This window comes from Apteryx mantelli, chromosome 27 (assembly GCF_036417845.1).
Source record: "Apteryx mantelli isolate bAptMan1 chromosome 27, bAptMan1.hap1, whole genome shotgun sequence".
Classification (NCBI taxonomy): domain Eukaryota; kingdom Metazoa; phylum Chordata; class Aves; order Apterygiformes; family Apterygidae; genus Apteryx; species Apteryx mantelli.
The window spans coordinates 1,898,301-1,918,798 of NC_090004.1; the positions used below are offsets into that span (position 1 = coordinate 1,898,301).

The window sequence follows — 20,498 nt, forward strand, 5'->3', positions numbered from 1 at the left end:
ACAGAAGAATCACCTACAGGTAGTATAACAGCAGGGAGAGATTTTTCAGAGGCCATCAGCTAATCAATTATTCTAAGTGAGTTCACAGGCTGAAGGAGTCCTCCAGCAATCTGACACGGGAGCAGCCTTCCATTGCCTCGCACCACACTAACACTTTTCCCTTGTGGTGGTTGCGACAAAATCCTCGACTAGATTTTCTTTTGTCCATGCCTTCCTCCCCACACAATAAACTTTGGCAAGGCCGCTGCCAAACACAGAATGTCTCTGCCTAGTCAAAAGGCTGCTTTGAAGAGCAGAACAAAAGTCAAGAGCACAATCAGATTTAAAAGGAAGAAAACCACCCCTTTAGGCAGAGTAGCACATGGGCAGCCAGGTTGGATATCCTTAACCCTGGCTGCAGCTGTCTATTCTGCATGGCCTTGGACAGTCCTCTGTCCATCCCTCTTCCAAGCTGCTGTAAAGCGCATTTCATTAGCATGTGCACAGAGACACACGTTACGTGTTGTGACATGCAGACCAAGATGTTTTCTGCCCTAAGCCTCTGCCATGCAGAAGTTTCTCTAACACAAAAATCTGATAACGCCATTGGGTCCATGCGAGAACAGGACAGTGCCTCCATGAACTGAGATGGTTTTAGGAAAGTAACTCAGTGAAAAGGAGTGAGACATCTCAGGAAAGGCACCAGGAAAGTGGGCATGGGTTTCTTACAATGGCAGTGGAAGTGCTGTAGGGCTCTGTTTCTTTCTCCCACTTCCTTGTTCTCTGCCCAGGTGGCTATGCCTGGCCCAAACCTGAACGTAAGCCTGCAGCATCACACACGGAAAAACAGGGTAGGGCTGCAATGGGAGATCACTGGGGTTTGGGACTCATTGACCAGTGGGCCTTCCCAGATGTCTTCTACAGGTTCACTGCTGTCAAGTTGAGCAATGCTCTGTTAAGGTCAAGAACAGTCTTATCAGCCCTCCAAGACACGTTTATCCCACAAGAGTGACACGGGCTCTGCAGCCAACTGGCACAGAAGAGCCCACATCTGCACCTCTTTGCCTCCAAAACAGGGTGACCGCAATCAGCGCCCCTTTTGGGAATGGTCCCTGGCCCATGCTGATTCCCAAACTGTGCCTAGCGGATTTTTGACAGAGTGGTACTTGGCCTGGACCAGAGGTGTATTGGGGACCTTTCCTACAGTTTAACACTTGAGACTATGGCATGCGGTGCCTGCAAATGTTCCCCAGCACTGCTTAATTAACTGGTGTCCCCAGCACACTGGGGGAGCAGAAGAGGAAAGCAAGGACAGGCTGCACAGTGCAGCTGTTCTGAGTTTACATATCCAAAAGCTGAGCCTTAAAGCACCTTGGAGGGTCCCAGCAGCCAGGCTGCACAGCTACTCGCTGCTTCCTAAGCAACCCGTGAGTGCACAGGTCCAGGGGAGGCATAATTCACACAAATGCAGCCTTTCCAGCCCCGTGAACCACCTGCATTATGCACCAAGACCTGCCTTCCATGAAGCAGGGAAGGCTACAGGCTGTAACAGAGAGTGAATCCCCTTTCCACGGCGGGCTCATAAGGAAACAAACTTAGTGATTTTTAATTACCTATGAAGCAGGAAGCATGTCCATGTCCCAGGAACCTGCCTCTTTCCCAATAAAGCCTCTGATGGACTTGACCTCAGCAGGGGACCAGGGGTGATAAGCGCTGTTTGTTGTTCCTGCCGAGTTAACATTCCCTGGCTCACAGCAACGTCTCCAGAACTTGCTCAGCTGATGTTCACTTTATAAAAATAACTGTGGCGCCATGTGTTTTATGAAGTTCATGTTAACCCATTGTCAACAAACCCTTGTGGGCTGTGGCAAAATGAATCCCAGGGACTGGGGAATCAAAATTGTTTAGGGTGAGACAGGGGAATGGAACAGGAAATGGGAAAGAACAACACTAAATGCAGCCACAGGAGCTGCTTTCATACAGGGATTTCTGGGGTGGCAGCCAGGATGGGTCAACAGTGTCATGCCCAGACTGTAGGGCACTGCAAACAGAGAACACCACAGCGCTCTGTGGCACTAAGTATTTTATCCAGGAATAAATATACTGTAACAGAGACAGGCCTGTACTCTTAGAGCCTCTCTTCCCTCTATAGCTGGTATGTACAATATTTTCTATAAATGCAAATGACCTCCTGAACGCGAATGCAAATGACCCAAAATTTCATGACAACTTGAGCTCTGCTACCCCTAAGGCTTCTTCCCAGTCATTCCTGCACTGAGGCTCCAACCCAGAATACCCAGGGCCTTGCTAAAAGAAACAGAATAACAATCATAAAAACATCTAACTGTTCCCAAGAGACTCATAACCTAACCCTTCACAGCTGTTGGAGTGCAGGCTCCAATAATTTGGGTAAAATATCTTTTTCTAGCTCAAACAGCTAAGTATGCATTAGACCTCCCCATGTTCCTTCAGCTCTCAGCTTGGAGATCTTCCTCATCTTTCCCTCAACATTTATGACTGAGACAAGAGGCAGAAGTTTTCATGGTCACCACATTCCTGCCAGCTGCTACCCAGCCTCACAGGAAGAGATCTGCTTCTTGGGATGACTACAGTGAAATTCAGCTACAGATACTAGAAACCAGGGCAGAAATTATTGAACCAGAGAGTCATTTGTACTTCCCCCAAAACAGACTCCTGAATTTGTGGAGCCTTTGACAGACTCTGTGTGTTTGTGCATATGTAGATGAAAGAAACAAGCAGATGAGTCTAGGTAAATATATTTTCTTGTAAAGCATTCAGAATAATGCCATTAAATGTCAAAGCATCATGTCATTTTGGTTCTGATGGCTCCTACCCTACTGAGAAACCTTCCAGGTCATTACTGAACTGGGTGGTTCACCTTCATCTTATACACAGAAAAGATCTTCTACATGCATACCTGGGAGACCTAGGGGTGAGGGGAGGCACTGCCCCCAGCCACCCACACCCCCGTCCTGGCTTTGCTGAGGTCTCCATCAGCGGTGCAGGGTCCAGGCTAGACCCATCTGCAGAGACAGGAGCAGCTCATGCATGCACCAGTCCCTCCAGAGACAGCCCTAGTTTGCATTGGTAATTTAGCATCTCCCTGGAGAAGCCAAATGCAGTAATGTCAGCAGGTCCCTAGAAGATGATCCTCGTGGGAACATCCTTCTTTGGAGTCCCTTTCAGAAGGGAGAGATCACCTGAATCATTAAAACTCCTGTATTGCAGGAGTGCACCTCCTCCACAAGAACATCACCCCAAGCCTCCACGGGCCACACACCTCCCCTGTGCCCACAGGGCTGGCTGAGGCTGTCCTGGAGGACGGCAGGGCTCCTCTGCGCAACGCGCACTATGCCTAGAGGGAACGGTGCAGAGAATCAGGGCGAGCAGCACATGCACTCGCTCACACCCAACACTTCAGCTCCAGTAAAATATGCTGTCAGATCCTAATCAGCCAGGGGCCAGGACTGATCTTTTCTCCTTCCCCCAAAAGATTGCACTCGTGGCAGCAAAGGGGCTTCACAGCCTCATGTGAAGTATCTCAGGGGGGGGTCTCGGTTTTCTGGTGTCTGAGAGTCTTCACAGTCAGGAGAGAAACAAGCTCTTCCAGAGCACGGCGGTCCAACTTCTGTTCTAAACCACCTTCTAGAGAGACCCGAAATACCAAGAAGCACCTTCTCATGGCACAGACCCACTATTTATTATTATGTATGTAGCCCACATGCAGAGAGCCGGGACAAACACGGGATGCACCCTATCAGTCTATTTACTCTTATCTCTGTCTATAGCCGGCAAAAGTACTTTCGACAAACATGCACAAATCCCCACGGCAGGGAGGCATGGGCTCAAATGCTGTATCCCATGGAAGTAGCCTCCCGGAATGGTGCTGTAAATGAATCAATGCAAGTAAATATCCCCCCTTCAGTGCTGGAAGGAGCCTGGGGTGAACAAAACCACTGCATGTATTCGGCAGGGCATTCTGCGGAGCACGTCCCCTGGCTGAACTGATATTGCCCTCTCCCAGCAGAAATAGGAGGGTCCAGAATGTTAAATTTTACCTTCTTCGGCTTCCAGATCCACCAGTGAAGATACCAACACGCCCATCTCCTGACATTTTTTGCTGTGGGCCTTTGACTTCATATGTTTAGTCAGATTCCCTGCAAGGAAACACAACATACATTTTGGTTAACATGGCTTTTTTTTTTTCTTTTTCCATTTTGCAAGCATGGCAGCAACAAGCTAACAATTTGGCTCAGAACAGGACAAAGGAGGTTATCTGACTCTCCCAAAGCCATCATCCACCGTCGTCAGATAACCCACGACTTGAGGCTAAATCCTCCTTTTAGTTCCTTTGCTGCAGGAATGGTGTGGAAGAGAGGAGGTACCGGCAGGGTAAAAGGGCTGTCATGCAAGCAGAAAAAGCAGCTGGGGTACACATTTCAGGTCGGGGGGAAGAAAAGTCCTGGATTGCATCGACTGTGGTGGTGCAGCAGAGAAAGAGTAGGAAACCAGGGAAGCGAGGCAAGCTCCTCAACACAACTCAGTCTGGCCATACCGCTCAACTAGACCCAGCACACGTGGTCACCTGCCTGGACATGAGGAGCTCCTTAGCACGAGGGACTGAGGGCAGACCGGTAATACCAAAACAAATGTTTGAGCTGACAGCAGCAGGGGGAAGAAAACAGCCTGAGCTGAAGTGGGCCTTGGCCGCCTCTGCCTGAACAGCTGGATACAACTGTAGATAAAAGTAATTAGCAGGGCTGGCTGGGAAACGCAATTTCCAGCCTGAATAACGTATCGAGCGGGAACGCTGGGGAGCGGGGAACCCCAGGGAGGCCGGCAGTCTGCCGGGGGGCAGCTGGGCAGCCCCGGGAGCTGGCAGGGGACCAGGCAGCCCAGCCTGCTGCGCACCTGGTTATGTTGACAGCTTTGAGAGAATCGGGGCATTCTTGAAAAATCAGCATTTCTTTTGGTGGAAAAACGCTCCTTCTCGGAAATTTTTTAACCAATGCTAGTATTGACTCAAGCATATGGGAATGTGGGGCTGAAACCATGTAGATGGGCACCCCTGCAGCACCCCCCAGCTGCTTTAGCTGGCAGGGTAGCTCGGATGCTCCGGCGTGCACTGAAGAGCCAGGCAAAAGGACTCAGCTCCCCGGAGCAGGAGTTACAGATACTCTCCGAAGTCCTGTGCACCAGGGTCTGGCAGCACTAAGAAAACGTGCTGAACGCTAATGAGTCCTTGGGGTCGGGATGGAAAGAGCGGCCCCTGCAAGGGGGAGCGGTTGCAGTCCGGGACATTGGGACATTCATTATTGCATGGAGACAGTGCGATGTGATAACCTGTGGGCTTGTCGGCCTCAAAAGGACTAGCTGGCTCTGATCTCTTTAATTCTTCTAACTCCCAAATTATGGGTAGGTTAATTAGGCAGTTATTAACCCTACTTATAGAAGAGGGAAGCTCAGAACAAGGGGGGAAGCTTTGGGGTGGGGGGAGTACAGATAGGTGATAAGGAGAGGAAAAAGAAAGTGTAGGAGAAATAAAGGAAAAAAAGTCCCTTTTTTTCCTCATTTTTCCCTTTCCTCTCCCACACCTCTCTATGGGATGAGCTGATTGTTAATAAGAAGAAATCTAAGAAACTAAACTTGCTAAAGGAGTTGCTAAAACTCCTTCCAGCGGCTGCTTACTCTCGCAGCATAACCCAGGAGCTAGCTGAGCACCCCAAATTCACTGCAGCAATATGATGTGGCATCAGCCTTCCTGTTAGCTAACGCTTGCAAGCAGCACTGAACATGAGGCTTGTTTTTCCTCACAAAAATTTGAGGAAAATGGATTTTCACACTTTATTACAACCTTCAGCTGAGGACTGAGATCCCTCAGCAGATCTCCTGCAATCCAGAGAGTCCCCCGGTCCCTGAGCTGGGTGGGAGTATAGAGGGCCTCTATCAATCTCTCCCGCTGCTGCTTCAGTTAGTATAAATAAATAAGCAACTATTCACTGGAGCAGAGAATTACCCGTGATGCCCGCACAGCTCAGAAGAGTGCCATAACCATCTAGCTACCAAGTTAGTCTCTCTTTAGCCCATGAATTATTTATTTAGCCCATTTTATACAAAATGGAATAGCTCCAACAGGAAAGACCAAGAAAGAGAGACAAAGGTAGACTATATATCCTTGTGTATCTGGCACCCATCTAGGATGTGGCAGATGTGGATTCAAGTCCTTGCTCCAACGGATATTTAATAATTTTTAGCCAGCATAACAGCTCCAATAGGAGAGATTTATTATTTTTAAACTTCATGCCTAAATACCCTTAGCCTAGTGGTTAGGGCACTCGAACAGGAGGATGGGGCCAGCTTGGCTCAGGTCCTTGTTCCAAGTCAGACCTCTCTTTAACCATCTTTGATGAGGAATTCTGTTGTGAACCCAAGGTAAGGCAGTCCGACAAAAGCGTGTCCTCATATGGGCTGCTTTGGTTCCAGTGAATCAGCGTTTTTTTAAAAAGAAAAACTGTTTCACCAAAAAGTAGCCAACAAATTCAATTTGCAGCCTTATGGAACTGGCATTTAATTTTGGACCGAAATACCAAAAAGACAAACTGACTCAGTTTGTCAAAATCAAACCTTGCTGCTACTGTTCGTCACTGTACATCACACCTTACTGACAAAAATGACCCATCTTTGCTCAATTACCACGCCAAAATCCCTAACTGGATACCCACCACAGATGATACACACAGCAAACAAACCTCAGTAAATGCCCCGTGTGAGCAGGGGTTTATTTGTTAAACTATGGTCTGTGGTACCCCAGGAATCCACCTGCGAACCCCACGGTGGGAAGAGTGGGGACGGGAGGTCCACTGAGCATTTTGGTGCCACCCCATCCCAAACACAAGCGCACAAATTCCCTACATGCTTTGGCTAAATCAGAAGTTATGATGTTAATTAGCCGGGGGGCTGTTTAATGCAATCATCCGTTTTGGGCAAGACAGCAGCCACGCCGTACTCGAGGGAAGGACTCTAGTCCTCAGAGACACAGAGCGGCCAGCTTTGGCCACTTTGTCTGAAGGCTGAAGGTTAAACACAAAAGTCCTTCACTGCCCCATGCTGAAGTGCTGCCCCAGCTCCGGCGCGGTTTGCGGTGAACAGGCTCCTTCCCTTTTACTACTGTGGGATCAGGGCAGACACGGAGGTCCCAGCTGGCTGCTTCAGCAGCCTGCAGCTTTCAGCCTGTCACTTAATTTTACCTCTGCTTTGGACTCAGCTCCACCCTGAGCAAAGGTTTGGCTTGACAGGCTCTGTCAGAAGCCATCAGTGTCATCTCTTTTTTATTTTATTCTATTTTATCTTTTTACTGGAGGCAGCTGTCCTTGAGCAAGGCAATGCCACGGCTTCTTCTTTCCTTCCCCATCCAGGCTGCCTGGATAGACATGAGCTGGTGGGCACTGCACAGGCAACACTAAAAATCTCTGTATGAGTGAGTTTATGTTAAATATCAGAGAAGTAATTCATAGTAAGTGTTACTTTCTTTCCGCTTCTACTTTCTTTTCCTTTTCTTTCCATCTTTCACCCTTGTTTGGTTAGATAAGGTAATATCCACACGCACTGATGAACAAGATAGACCTGAAGAGCTATAGGTGCAAATCCCACTGGTGCACACAAAAACAGCAGTACATCCATGCCCAGCTCCCTGCAGGCAGACAGGGCTGAAGCGTGCTCACTTCACAGAGAATAAAGTCCAAAAAAATGGGAATGCCACTATCCTTGCAGAGATGGGAGACACAGTGGACCGGATTCTTGTGTGACGTAGGTTTGCATCATTTCAAGGAAGTTAAGCGCTCGAGGCTTATTTACACCAACTGAAGATCTGAGTTATCATCTGGGGAGCAATTTGGAGGACAATGATATTTATCTTCTCAGAGTTCTTCTTACAGTTTGTGGTTTTAGACCCTTTAATTAATGCTGGCAGGATTAAATGCTCAAGTCCTTCAGCAAATTTCCAGTGAAAGCAACACTACTTTGCCTAAACAAAAGCTGAGTATGAATCCTGGAAGGAAGGACTCAGAGGAACTTGTTGCTTTACAGACTTCTGGCTTCTGCATAAAAAACAAACAAAAAACCCCGTAACATTGCTTCCTTGGAAACAGTGAAAAAATGTATTTGAAGGAGCAAGAGACTAGCAGGCAGGGAGGCTGGATTTAAGTAGCATAACAGTTATACTGAGTCTTAGGCAGGTAAGTCCTTACTGAGGATTATTCACCATAAAGTTCCCAGGTTTGAAATAAATTGGCTATATGTAAATACATTCAGGAATGACTGGAAATGGTGACACCCCCCTAATTATTGCTACACATCAGAGCAGTACATGCAGCAGCAGCTCAGAGATGTTCTCTCTCATTATGCCTGCTCATAGCTATGTATTACCGGCTGCTTATGCTCTTCTGCTGTAGTGGGGTCTTATTCTGGACTTAAAGCAGCTTAAATACTTGTGTTGTTTTGAGAGCACTAAAACTCTAGTGTCCCACAAGCATTTAAAGCAGCTTAATAGGGGCTAGAAGCGGTTGCCTATTTAAATTATAAGAGGAAAATTAATTTTTCGGAATCTCTGGTTACCATAATTTCAGGGTTGCAGAGTTAAAATGAAAAGTAGGGATTGAAAAAGTTAAGGTTCCTGGAACAATTATCTTGACCATACTGGACATATACCATATTTGCTCTTTCTCCTACTAAAGGTAAACAATTTAGCAACAGCAACAACAAAAACCCCAGCAAACAACCAACTGCATGATCTCCGTGTCCAAGGTGACATTGCGATACAAATCTGTACAGCTTTCCTGGACTTAGTTATTTTCATGTTCTTCTCTTAAAGTAGTAGGCAAGGAGAACAACAACGATTCTATAACTAGCAGACTTCTATTTTGCTAAGAGAATGAAGCGTACTCATACACAGAGGAGCAGCAGTAGGCCAATACTCTTGGTCCCAGACAAACCCTTGACATAGGCCTTATGTGTGTGATTTAAATATTGCACAGGCCTTGATTTAGGTCTCTACATGGAGATAATGTCCCCTATTGAGAATCTGTAAGAGGGAAAGCCTTAATTTATACAATTTATTGGGCAAAAGATTCCAAATTGGTTAAGTTTTACTATTATCTTATACCCTTATTGACTTTAAGATTAAAGGAGAGACTTTGAACATCTAGTCTGCCTGGCTGGCTTGATACAGGCTATAAAAAATTAACCATCTTCTGGATTAAGCCCATCAGCTTGTGTTAGACCAAAACTAATCTTCCAGAAAGGCACCCAGCCTGGATTTGCAGATCTCAAAATACAGAGAATTAGCACATTTCCCACTGAGGCTTGTTCTAAGGCTTAATAGCTGCACTGTTTAAAAAAATAACAGCTAATATTTCATTCGGAATTGCCAGTCTTTGACTTCCAGCCCTCATTCCTTTTCTACCTTTCCCCGGTAAATTAAAGAACCGTTTTGCTCACAGTGTTTCTTCTCACGTCTGGACCACTGGGTCGTTTTCTGTTCCCAGTGACATGTCTCACGCCACATTGCGTAAGGGAGCATGCAGCAAATTCCTGAGGATAGCTCTCTCCTCACCACATCCGAGCCCTGCGAAATCCCGAGGAAAGTGGGGACAAAGGCGTGTTCCAGAAGTGGTTCCACGGGAACGCTCAGATCCTTTCCCTCTTCCCGACTGTTGAGGAAGGGCCCCAGCACATGCAGGGGGCAGGGACGTTTTGCAAATCTATATATCAATCTGCCTGTTGTAACAGCAGTTAATTCTTTCAGAGCTTTCAGCCAGTTGGACCTGCTCTGGAGTTTCCAGAGGAGGCTTAGCAGAGCGCTGAGTCGGCTACAGCAGTAATAATAATAAACTGTGCAGCCATAACCTTGCCTTTAAGGGCTGCGGGGGTAATGCATTTAATATATTAACATGTTCAATAACCTCAGTGCCTGTCATGTGCTGATTTAAGGAACTGCAAACTAATTTATTAAAGGGGGACTATGACTGAGGACATGAAGAAGTCTGGTGTCTGGAAACTGTGAGTGGACCAGACTATCAAATGGGTATCTTCAGCCAACAGGCACTGATGTCCTTTACGCAAGCACCTTTTAAATTAATGCAAAGCTCCTCGTCCCTTCCGACCTCTAAGCAAAGGCAGTGGCATGGGCACAGCGAGCTGCTCCATACGGTTTGTCCAGAAATCTAAGAAATCGCAAGCAATCAGAACGTGAGAGTCTGATGTGAGTCTGAATCACATCAGAAAATAGCTACGGAGGAGGATTATGTCTGCACAGGGGAGAAATGAAAGTGCCAACATTGATCCACATCCCCATGAGGAGGAACGAAGAAAGGGGCTGCGCTTCCCTACTGGGTCATGATACAAGTGACCAGAAGGAAAGACTTGCAGTTCCTGTGTTCCCCTCTGGGACACAGGTCAAGGCAAAAGCTCTCCCTGACCTTCCTGAGAGAGAAAATTGTTAGATAGCGACTTCTTCTTCATTTCCTTCCTGTTAAGAAAACAATGAAGAAGCTGCTTAACTTCCTTTTAACAACTTCTTCGAGGCCACCGTAACAAACCTCTTAGGAGAGCGCCACTACACTGGAGGTACAGACACCTCATTAAAGAGGCACATTTATACCTGGTCCAGAAATATAAAATCAACTAAACCTTTACAAACCAAATTTCCAAGACTGTTTCCACCAACTAAATGAACACGCAAAAATCTCATGGATTTTCTTTGAAATAATAATAAGAATAATAATAAAACATTTCCCTGCAGTTCTGTAACCCAAAAGAACAGCTTTGTTTACAACGAAAGAAATGCACAAAAAGCAGACAAAGAGCATAATTAGCGAAAAGCAGAAAATATTTAAAGCTCTTTCTTTTGCAGAAGTTTTCCCAGCTCTTGGAACACAGATAAGGATTTTATGGGGGGGAGGGGAGGGAGGGAAAGGGGGGAGGGAACATTTTTAACCAGATAAAGATCCTCATTAAAAATAATAATAAAAAAAAAAAGTTAAACTGCTTCCAGCATACTTGAGAGTTTAGAGCATTAGATCATACTGGAGAGATCTACCACAGCCAAAATGAAGACAGCTCCATAGATATCCCCCTTGAGTTTACACTGAAGGCTAAAATTAACCTTGGAAAACTGATTTCTAAAAGAGCTTCGACTCAACTTATATTTTTGCAAGTCCGGGAGCAAGAGCTCCAGCTTCTCTATTCTGCAATTAACTGCAGTTGCAAAACTGTACACCAGAAGGGAGGTTCCTTGAGAATCAGGGCCCAGATGAACTTATTCTAGATGTCTCCAAAATAAACCATGAAACCTCTGGTTCTGCAAACCTGCTGGACCTCTGCTTCACACTCTATCACCAACTGCAAAGATTCTGCAGTGGGACTTTAACTGATGATTTCATCAGCACACCAGGCAGCACAGAACTTTTCTCGCCCTCCAGTAACCGTTTCAAACGTCCATGTGTCTGCACCAGGAAAGCAAACAGCTTTTACTCAAATGCTTCACAGTTATGTGGAATACAAACTTGCTTGCTGGATGCAGCCAGGGCTTTGCCACCCATCTTCCAGCAAAGAGACACTTTCATGCAATTCCAAGATGCCATCATGCAACTATATGTCCTAAAATTGCTGATCCATGGAACTTCTGACCCCTCATGCATCCATAGGCAAATGGATAATTTTGCATTCAAATTCCAGAACCATCTTTTTTTTGGAAGGAAGTATTTCCACGCTACCTTCCTCGCGCAAGGTTCTTGCAAAGCTGAAGAAGGGAAGTCCCTTTGAGGCAAAGGGACTATTTGCAATGTGCAATCAGCACAGTCAGTGCTGACAGTTTGTGCTTCAAGGCAGCAGAGAGGGAGAGCAAAGCAGCCAGAGAGATGGTAAAAAGAATGGTTTGATCTTGGCATCCTGAATAAAAACCTAATAGAAGCATGATGGAAAGCAAGGTGAAGTGACGAAAGGGACTGAATGGATTCAGCTCCTTCAAAGGAAAACCTCAGAACAAAGTAACAAAAGCAAGAGGGAAAGAGAAAGAAAATGAATCAGAAAGAAACCTAGGTGCTCCAGGTTGCGGGGGAAAGAAAGAACAGTCCCTTGGATCTGCTGCATGTGTCTGACAAGAGAATTTGGCCTCAAATTCAGTATCATTTCCCCAGGCTACCATACGACTGGCGATTGCCAACACTTTACAGAGAAATCACCCACCAGCTTTACCAACAAAACCATCAGCTCTGGGCACTGCCCACTAAGCCCCCTGAAACATCTGGAGTTCAAGGCACTTGTCTAGCGCCAAGGTGCAGGCAGGGACGTACTGGGGAACGTGCCCTTCACTGGCACTTCTGGGTACAGAATGCACGCCACCGTTCACATAGCACCCAGTGCCCTCCTCCCCATGTCCACACAGTGCTGCTTTCTCTGGTAACGGTGGCTGTTTGAGACTGATGCTCTTCTCAGGTGATTATCTCTCCCAGCAGTGTTATTTTCTGGGATTTCCTATGATGCAGCTATAGTTTGCAATGGACATTTATGTTTATAATCAAGAAAACAAACTCAATCTCTTTACTGTGTGACTTGAAGGAACCAAAGATGGAGGACAGAGCTTTAAAACTCACGGCTAACAAGGTGGCAGACTCACATGAGAAGTCAAAGGAACCTGGCACCTTTGGCAGTTGGGTGCTTTTGACAATTTTACCCACAGTTTCTTGCAAGAGACAGGCATTTTTGCATGTGGTTTTGCATGTTTCTGATAGTCTACTTGCACCGTCCATTTTTCCAAGCACCTGAGATACAAGTTGACTATACTGAAGTTGACCTTTGGACTGAGGCAGTGATGGGGGTTGCTCATGAAGAAAATCTGGTGGTAATGAGGTTATGGATCATTAATGACTAGACATCTTGGAATGGAGGTCTTTCAAGAAAAGTCTATTGATGTGATATATAAAATGCTTAAGCTACATGCAACTGCAAAGGATGAAAATGTTCAGCGCAAATATAGAGCACTAGCACAAAAAGCCACCCAAAGACTATCTACAGGTTCCCAGTCAGGGATGTTTGCTTGTAGCCAGAAGCTCTTGATTCTGATTCTGGGGTGGTTTTTCTTTTTAAAACCCTGCCAGTGAAGCTGCATTTCAGGATCATTTCCTTTAAGAAACACAAAGAGGACGGCGCAGATGCTCTGCTGCAGGCCAGCAACGATGCCCTCCGCAGTGACTCGGTAGGACACACGTGAGCTTAACACAGTGCTGGTTCTCTTCTGAAAATTTCAGCCAATTTAAGACTCCCTCATCCCCCTCCCTCCAACTCCTGGGGGTTTCCAGACCCTGGGAAGGTTTTTCCTTCCCCTTCATAAGTGCCCCCAAGAAGGCTTGTAAGTCAATATACTAAGCAGAGGAGCTAGGAGCTGACTGTCTCTTACCTTTGGTTTTAAAAGCAAAGTTACAGTACTTGCAGACATATGGCCTGACGTCTGTGTGCGTGCGAATGTGTTTCTTCAGCATGCTGGGTTTCTTGCAGCGAATTCCACACTCCTCACATACATACTTCCCTCTTCCACGGCCTCGCACATACACATACTCTTCGTTTGATTTGTACCTATGAGCAACAGGTGTCATGATAAAAAAAAAAAAAAGAAGATTCCCACCTCAAAAGTAGTCACAACTTTCCTAGATTAATTCAGCATGTTATTGACACCACAGGTCTCATTTACCATTTGCTAGCCCTGATTAATTAGGCTAAACTCAAAATATCTTGAAGCCCTTTTGCCCAAATGCTTGCCTTCTCTCCTGGAATGTGTTTTTATGCCCTGCATCTGCCTCTCTGGACAAATACCCCGAAGTCTGAGATCAAGTCACAGGGTCACCCAAACATCCTAATTTTCCCCATCTTCAATCACAAACCAATACACTCATAATAGCCTGAATTACATATGTCACAGTCCAGCTTAGCTGCCTGAATCAGCTCTCTCTCAGCCTGCACTATATTCTAAAATATAGTGCAAAGTACTGAAAAAATATATCCCAGATAAATCTCTTGTGATATAACCTTTCCGCCCCTTGGGACAACAGTAAAAGCCACCTGAAAAGACCATAATGCCGCACTGAAACTTGTGGTCCCTGCACAGACTCCTGCCAGTATGAGAGACATCCAGAATGGACACAAAACAAGAAAATATCCATTTCTTTAACATGCTGTATTAACACCAAATGTTATGACTCCAGACTCCGGGCTCTTTTATCATTGGCACAATATCAGGACTTAGGTTTACCCGAGAGAATGAGATTGGTCATCCTTCCTTCACATTATATATTCATTTGTTTTCTGTCCACGCATTAGCACGTAGGGAAGGCTACAGTGATGTGGGTTTGAAAAATATTTGTGAGAGTCAGACAAATCATTTAGCCTCCTGCAGTTTAGCAAATGGAGTCTGTAATTTCCTGTACTTGCAGCACAAGAAGAATAAGGTAACATGAAATTGGTCCCCTCAGATTTTTAAGAGCCTGAGTTTTTAAAGAGTGGAACTTCTTGTAACTCAGTGTTTTTCTGTACAGCATGAAACATGTCTGGTCTTCAGAAAGCTCTGAACATCCACACTTGAAAATCAGACCCTCTAGAACATCTTAATAGGGGAATCCAAAGACACACACAACATCACCGGTCACCTCTTAGTATCTTCCTGATATGCCTACTCCAAACAAGAATGGGGAAAAACTATCAGCCACTCTAAGCAGAAACTGAATAGAAATAGCAGCACAAAGCATTAGGGATAGCTAGGTTGCTTAAATAAGGGAAAATATAGTCAATCATAAAAAAAAATATAACGCAAAATAACAACGTCATTTAAATTTAAGCAAAAATACATGAATCCAGCACTGAACTGATATAATGACAGTGGCCCGGTCTACACAGGAGCATCCAGGAAAATGTATCCATGTTTCCCACAGCTGTGGATATCAAAGTCGGCAAGTTACATTGCATGAACCTTTGAATCTTCTACTCACTCAGAATGCATGCGGCCTTGATTCAATTTTGTTCACTTCATTTGGAAGTGAACTGATAATTTCAATTTCACGTGGGTCTTCAGGGGACTTACTTCACATGAAATTCAGAATAATTTTCTTAGGTGCCCCCTGGTAGACATGAGATATGAGCTAAATCGTTCATCTCCTGCCAAATTCTGGGCTCTCTTCCTCAAGTTCTTATCTGTAAAATGGGGGCAGAACCGCTTCGCTACTTCAGAGGTGAGATGTGAGGAGATGCTTAAAAGATGTTGAGTTGATCACACTTTAAGGTGATAAGGTTGCAGAAGTCTCCTAGGTAGGTTCAGACACAGACTGGGGAAGAGAGAGAAAAAATGGGTGTCTAGTTAGCCCCAGTCCAGCCTAAAATGCCAGGAGCAGTGCCAGCATAATCAGTTCTTGGTACCTAACAGCTACACAAAGGGGAACAGCTCATATTTTTGTCCTTTAGTGTCAGCAGAACTTCTCCAGACACAAGCAGGGTCATCTGGTAGCCCAGATACTCCCACATACTCCATCTCCTGTAAGTGAAGCCACAGAAATGCCATCTACCCGCAAAAAAAAAAAAACACCAAAAAACTTAATCACAAGGTTTTCATTATTTGGCCAGAGGGGACTGAGCTGGCATCTGAGGAGCACACACTGACTTCAAGCCTCCACCACAGGATGCCTGCCATACATATACTAAGGTATCCATAATTAATGTCTAAGGATGCCCTATGTCCCTTCTTCATTCATGCAGTGATTCAACGCTACCGCAGTGAAAGCAGCCCAGAAAACCCTGTTCCTGTTTCCTGTTCAAATCCTTATTTCACTTTTTTCTGTCATTATGCTGGTAATCACCTTGCCATTTAAAAAATGAAATTGCTCCTTTATCAGCCTTGTACTTGCACTACCCTTAATTACACTCTCACATGGAAATCTCTAAGCAAGTCCTTTGTGTCCAGCAGTCCCCCCATCAGCCTTATTAAAGCTATCAGGGCTGGCTTTTCCTGGATAAAGTGACATGTGATATAATCTGAAATTAGACATTACAGTTTGACACTCAGAGTGACTAAGCCATCCTTCATGACAGACATTTTTCAACAGCTCACTGCGACCATGTGTATAACACATAGGGAGAGCAGAGAAACAGAAAAAGAGAAGTAACCTAAAGAAATACCAAACCAAACAACAACAAGAAAGGAAGGTGGGCAATTTGGCCACAAAATAGGAGAAGGCTGCTGCAAATGCCATCTGTCTACCTCAAAGGCAGTAATATGTTTATGGAGATAATTACTTCAGTATGCGTCTGGTTTCTCTGTGGATCTAATATGCTCATATGATTTGCATCAGAAAGACAAATCAATGACAGCCCACTTCACTTAAAGATTTACCCTGGACAAGGGATCTTCCTGCTCTGTAGCATTCGCTGTAACCAGATTCCTCTAATATCCACAGTCTGAGATCGTGTCAGCAAGTCTGTGCTTCTTCTGCAGAGCACTGTAGAACTCACAATCCTGTAGTTAGCAACGTAAATCTCCTACGGTGTCATGGCTCCAATCTAATACTAAGATGATTTGAAACCCAGAAGGCAAGCTGGCCATTAGGAGCTCAGAGACTAATTTTGGAAATAGTTCTTTCAAACAAATACATGAAAAGATAAAAAATTGGTTATTCGATGCATTTTCAAAGGGTTATTTGATGTGCTCTGCTAGCAAATGCACATTTGTTGAATTTCGCGCTACCACTACAAATACTTTTCAGAGCAAGAGGAATTGGCACAGCCGTGGCAGTATCTGCTGGCAGCAGCAAGCAGTACCAGATTCAGAGATGTCAATGCCAAAATGGGCCATCACTGTCAAAAGTTACAAGAAACCTGACAATGGGATAACATGAACCTGGAGAAAATTTTCTCTTAACCCTTTCCCTTAAATTTAGTGGAAACCTAAATCCATGAAGCATTTATTCCTTTGCAGGTTTTAGGAGGCTTAGTTTTGAATATTTGCTGTTACAAATATCTGGCCATTTTTCTAAGCCACAGACACTTCTTTTTTTCCTCAGTGCTGTCAGCCACATCCAAAATCTTCATGTGGCTGAAAACCGCAGGATAAAGCCTGGGAGAGCAGAGGTGGAAGGTAGTTCTGCTGGTAGTCTCCCAGCGGGAAGGGAGAGCGGCTTTCTTGGGGTCTCATTGCTCCACTGCAAGACACCACTGGGCTGATCACCCCTACTCTCCTGCTTCCTACAAGCAGCCAGCAATTCATATTGCCCTGCAAAGCGTTTGCTGGTGCAGCTTTGCTTGTCACGAGATAAAGCCTCAGCACAGCAGCTGCACTTAAACTACTTGCAAGTCACACATAGCCATCCTGCTCTTGCAAATATCCAAAATTTGTAAGTTTAATAATGTATTATGGTAAAAAAGGTCCCTGGTAATTTTGCAGTGAGTGAACAAATATTTCCTTGACTGGTTTTGACATTTGTTACATTCACTTGCTTGCTTTTTGCTTTTTTGGTACAAACTAACAGAAATCGGATATCTGATCCCCTTCCTGAGCTGCTACAATTAGTTTACAGTCAAGTGAATTGAGTAGCTCCAGTTGCTGCCTTCAGTGTAAGTATTCCGGTTTTATTGATGGTCCATTTTGTCTGTCATCATGCTGCCCACTCATCTGGCTCGGCTTAATCCCTTTGGAAGTTCCTGACAGTCTGCCCTGGTATTAACTAATCTAATTTACGTTTTGTGCCACCTGCAAAATTTGCCAGATCTCTGATAAATGCTTAACTATTACAATGTTATTAATTATTAGGAAGGTACAGCCTTTAGTACAGCCCCCCACCACCACCACCAGACAATCGGACAAGTTCTTCCACAGTGACCCCCTGCATTACCAGCTCCGAAACTGCATGTGCATTCCAGCAGAAGTACTTATTCGTACCCTTGGTATATCCTAGAGAAATACAGGGTGGCAGTCTCTACAAGACTGTACCCTACGTTAAGGATCAACACACACAGGTCTGCCCTGAAAGTCAGACAGTTACTACGAAATCTCCCATAACTCAAGCCAAGCTACCGCATAACAAGTAAAAGTATTTCTTTACAAAACCCAGACAAGACAATGTCATTTCCAGGTTTCTAAAAGCATCATATAAACCTTCTAGTGCCCTAATTTAACAGATGGGGATGCTGCACCAAGACAAACAAAAGAACTTCCAAAGAATTATACAGGAAGACAGAGAAAGAACCGGGAATCAGGAGGACCTGGTGGAGAAATCTCCTCTTCACTGTATAAATAATGGATCTTTTGCAAAAGGCATTGGCTCAGCTCCAGTGAAACAGCAGAAGACAAGCATCAAGCTGAATGAGACCACGTCACCTAAACTGGACATACATAAGGAAGCGTAGTATGAAGGCATTATTACAAACATCCTCCTGTTCTTCAGTTGAATATTGGTTGGTCAAATAAAATTTCAACACTGAAAGAACTGCACCACCCAGGATGAGCAGCTCACATGCAACAAAGCTAGGGCTCCTACTCAGTAACGCATCGGGCAGGGACTATCTTCTGTCACATGTATAACTCTGCCTAAAACAATGGGACCCTCATTTTGGCTGGACCCTAATTCAGACAACAAACCAGTACTGATGTTTCAAAGACAAATAGTTGGCTTGGACACATGGCAGGGGGAATCCCTCAGGGACTGAGGGGCACCAAATCTTCCCTTAACCTGCATCATACACGCTGATGGAGCAGGTGGCCCTGGAGACTGTGCAGAGCTGGTCCATATGCACACAGACGCGTGCCGCTAGCATGGGAAGAGCGGATGGGAGAGTCACTGATTCCCAGGTCACTGCTCCCCGTCACAACACACTGCAACGACTCCAGTGCACACAGCTCTTGGCACATGCACAGGAGGTGGAAGAATGTGCTCTGTCAAGAGTTCTCCCTTTTATGGCTGACAGTGGACAGCAGATTAAAATATTACAAACACAGCTCCCTCTCAGGAGTGCTGCTGTGGTTAGCTCCCTTACGCATTTCAGTCCCATGGCTGCTTACGGCTGCAGGATGGAGGGGCAAGGCAGAGAGACACCGAGACAAACTCACAGACCACAGACACTTCAGCGTCTGATTTGAAAACCTGCAGCTTTGATTACGTCTCTTCTGCATAAATGGCAACCAGAAAAACATGGAAAAAAACCCACATCTCATCCCAGATTTCTATGGCCCTTCCAAGTTTGTTCAAACGAATGAAGGACAGAAGCAAAGTCTAAACAACTGCAGGCTCACTTCAGAAAAGGTGACATTTGATGACTCCTAGAGTTTGTGTTTATTCATTAAAAATACAGTAAGATGTGAATAATGCGATTGGTTTATCAATAGTAAGGTTTGGCCAGAGACAGTATGGAATGGCAGATAAAGCAATGGACCAAAAAGGAGGAGACAGGAGTAAAATGAGATACCTTTAAATGCTGAACAGGGTAGCTGGACTAGCTAACAGTCATCTCCATCTCTAACCACTACAAGTTTAGGAAAGGAAACACAGCCGGTACTCAGCTACACATTTCTTTGGTCTGACCATATTTTGGGATGAACTTCCTTTCCCTCCCAGCAGACATTTAAACTGTTACTGGATACTAACATTAAAGACAGACAACATACAGAATTACCCATGCTATCAACAAACCAATCCCATTAACTAGATAAATATAACTAAAAGCATTGCTCAGAATTTCAGGATCAAGTCCCAGCTGTAATTCTGGTCTTTTGCAGAGGAAGTACTGCCAGCTCAAGCAAACTAATGCCAGGGTTTACTGCTTTCCCTTCATGGACCCCTTTCACTTGGGACTAACAACTGCAGAACTGTCCCCTGGGCTCTGAGCATCACCCTGGTGAGACTATGAGCTGATCTGTGCAGCATGGTGTGAAGAAACAAGGTTGTGGCCTTTAGCTACAGTGGTCTTTGCAGGAGGACTCCAACCACTGTTTAAGTTGCTGGAAAACCCCTCACTTTAGACTCTTTATCCTCCTGCCAGGTGGTTTAAAGAGCAGGACAGCAACAAGAGAAAGCAGAAAAACAGAATCATTTTTGAATAAAAATTAACAAACTCCCATCCATTGTGGGGCAATGTACTTAGCTGCCACATGTTTCTCTGACTGACACTTCCCTGTCCATCCTCCCCAGCCTTGTTACACTGTGAGAGGACTTCAATGGGACTTTGGCAACCTGGCGAAAAGTGTAGGACATTTTGGCAGGGAAGGAGCGAGGAAGCAAGCTTCCATTTTTGCAAATGTTCTGCCAGCCTAGCATCAGCACCAAGAAGTAGGTCTTGCCAAGCTGTCTCACATGCTTCCCATTGAAATGGACCATTACATCTCCACGTACAGCAACCAGGATCACATTCTGTCCCTGTTAACTCCTGACCATGCTGTGCAGTGCATTTAAACTCTCTTGCATTTTTTACCC

At 45.1% G+C, this 20,498-nt stretch overlaps 1 protein-coding gene across 1 annotated transcript in view; it reads right to left on the minus strand.

Moving 5' to 3' along the window:
* Positions 1-20,498, minus strand: part of HIVEP3 (HIVEP zinc finger 3) — a 70,776-nt gene that overhangs the window by 9,164 nt on the left and 41,114 nt on the right. The window contains exons 3-4 of the mRNA XM_013948444.2: positions 13,454-13,629; positions 4,059-4,157 (exon numbers count right to left, since the gene is read on the minus strand). Coding sequence (XP_013803898.2) covers positions 4,059-4,157; positions 13,454-13,629 — 275 coding nt within the window. The remainder of the gene's footprint in view (positions 1-4,058; positions 4,158-13,453; positions 13,630-20,498) is intronic.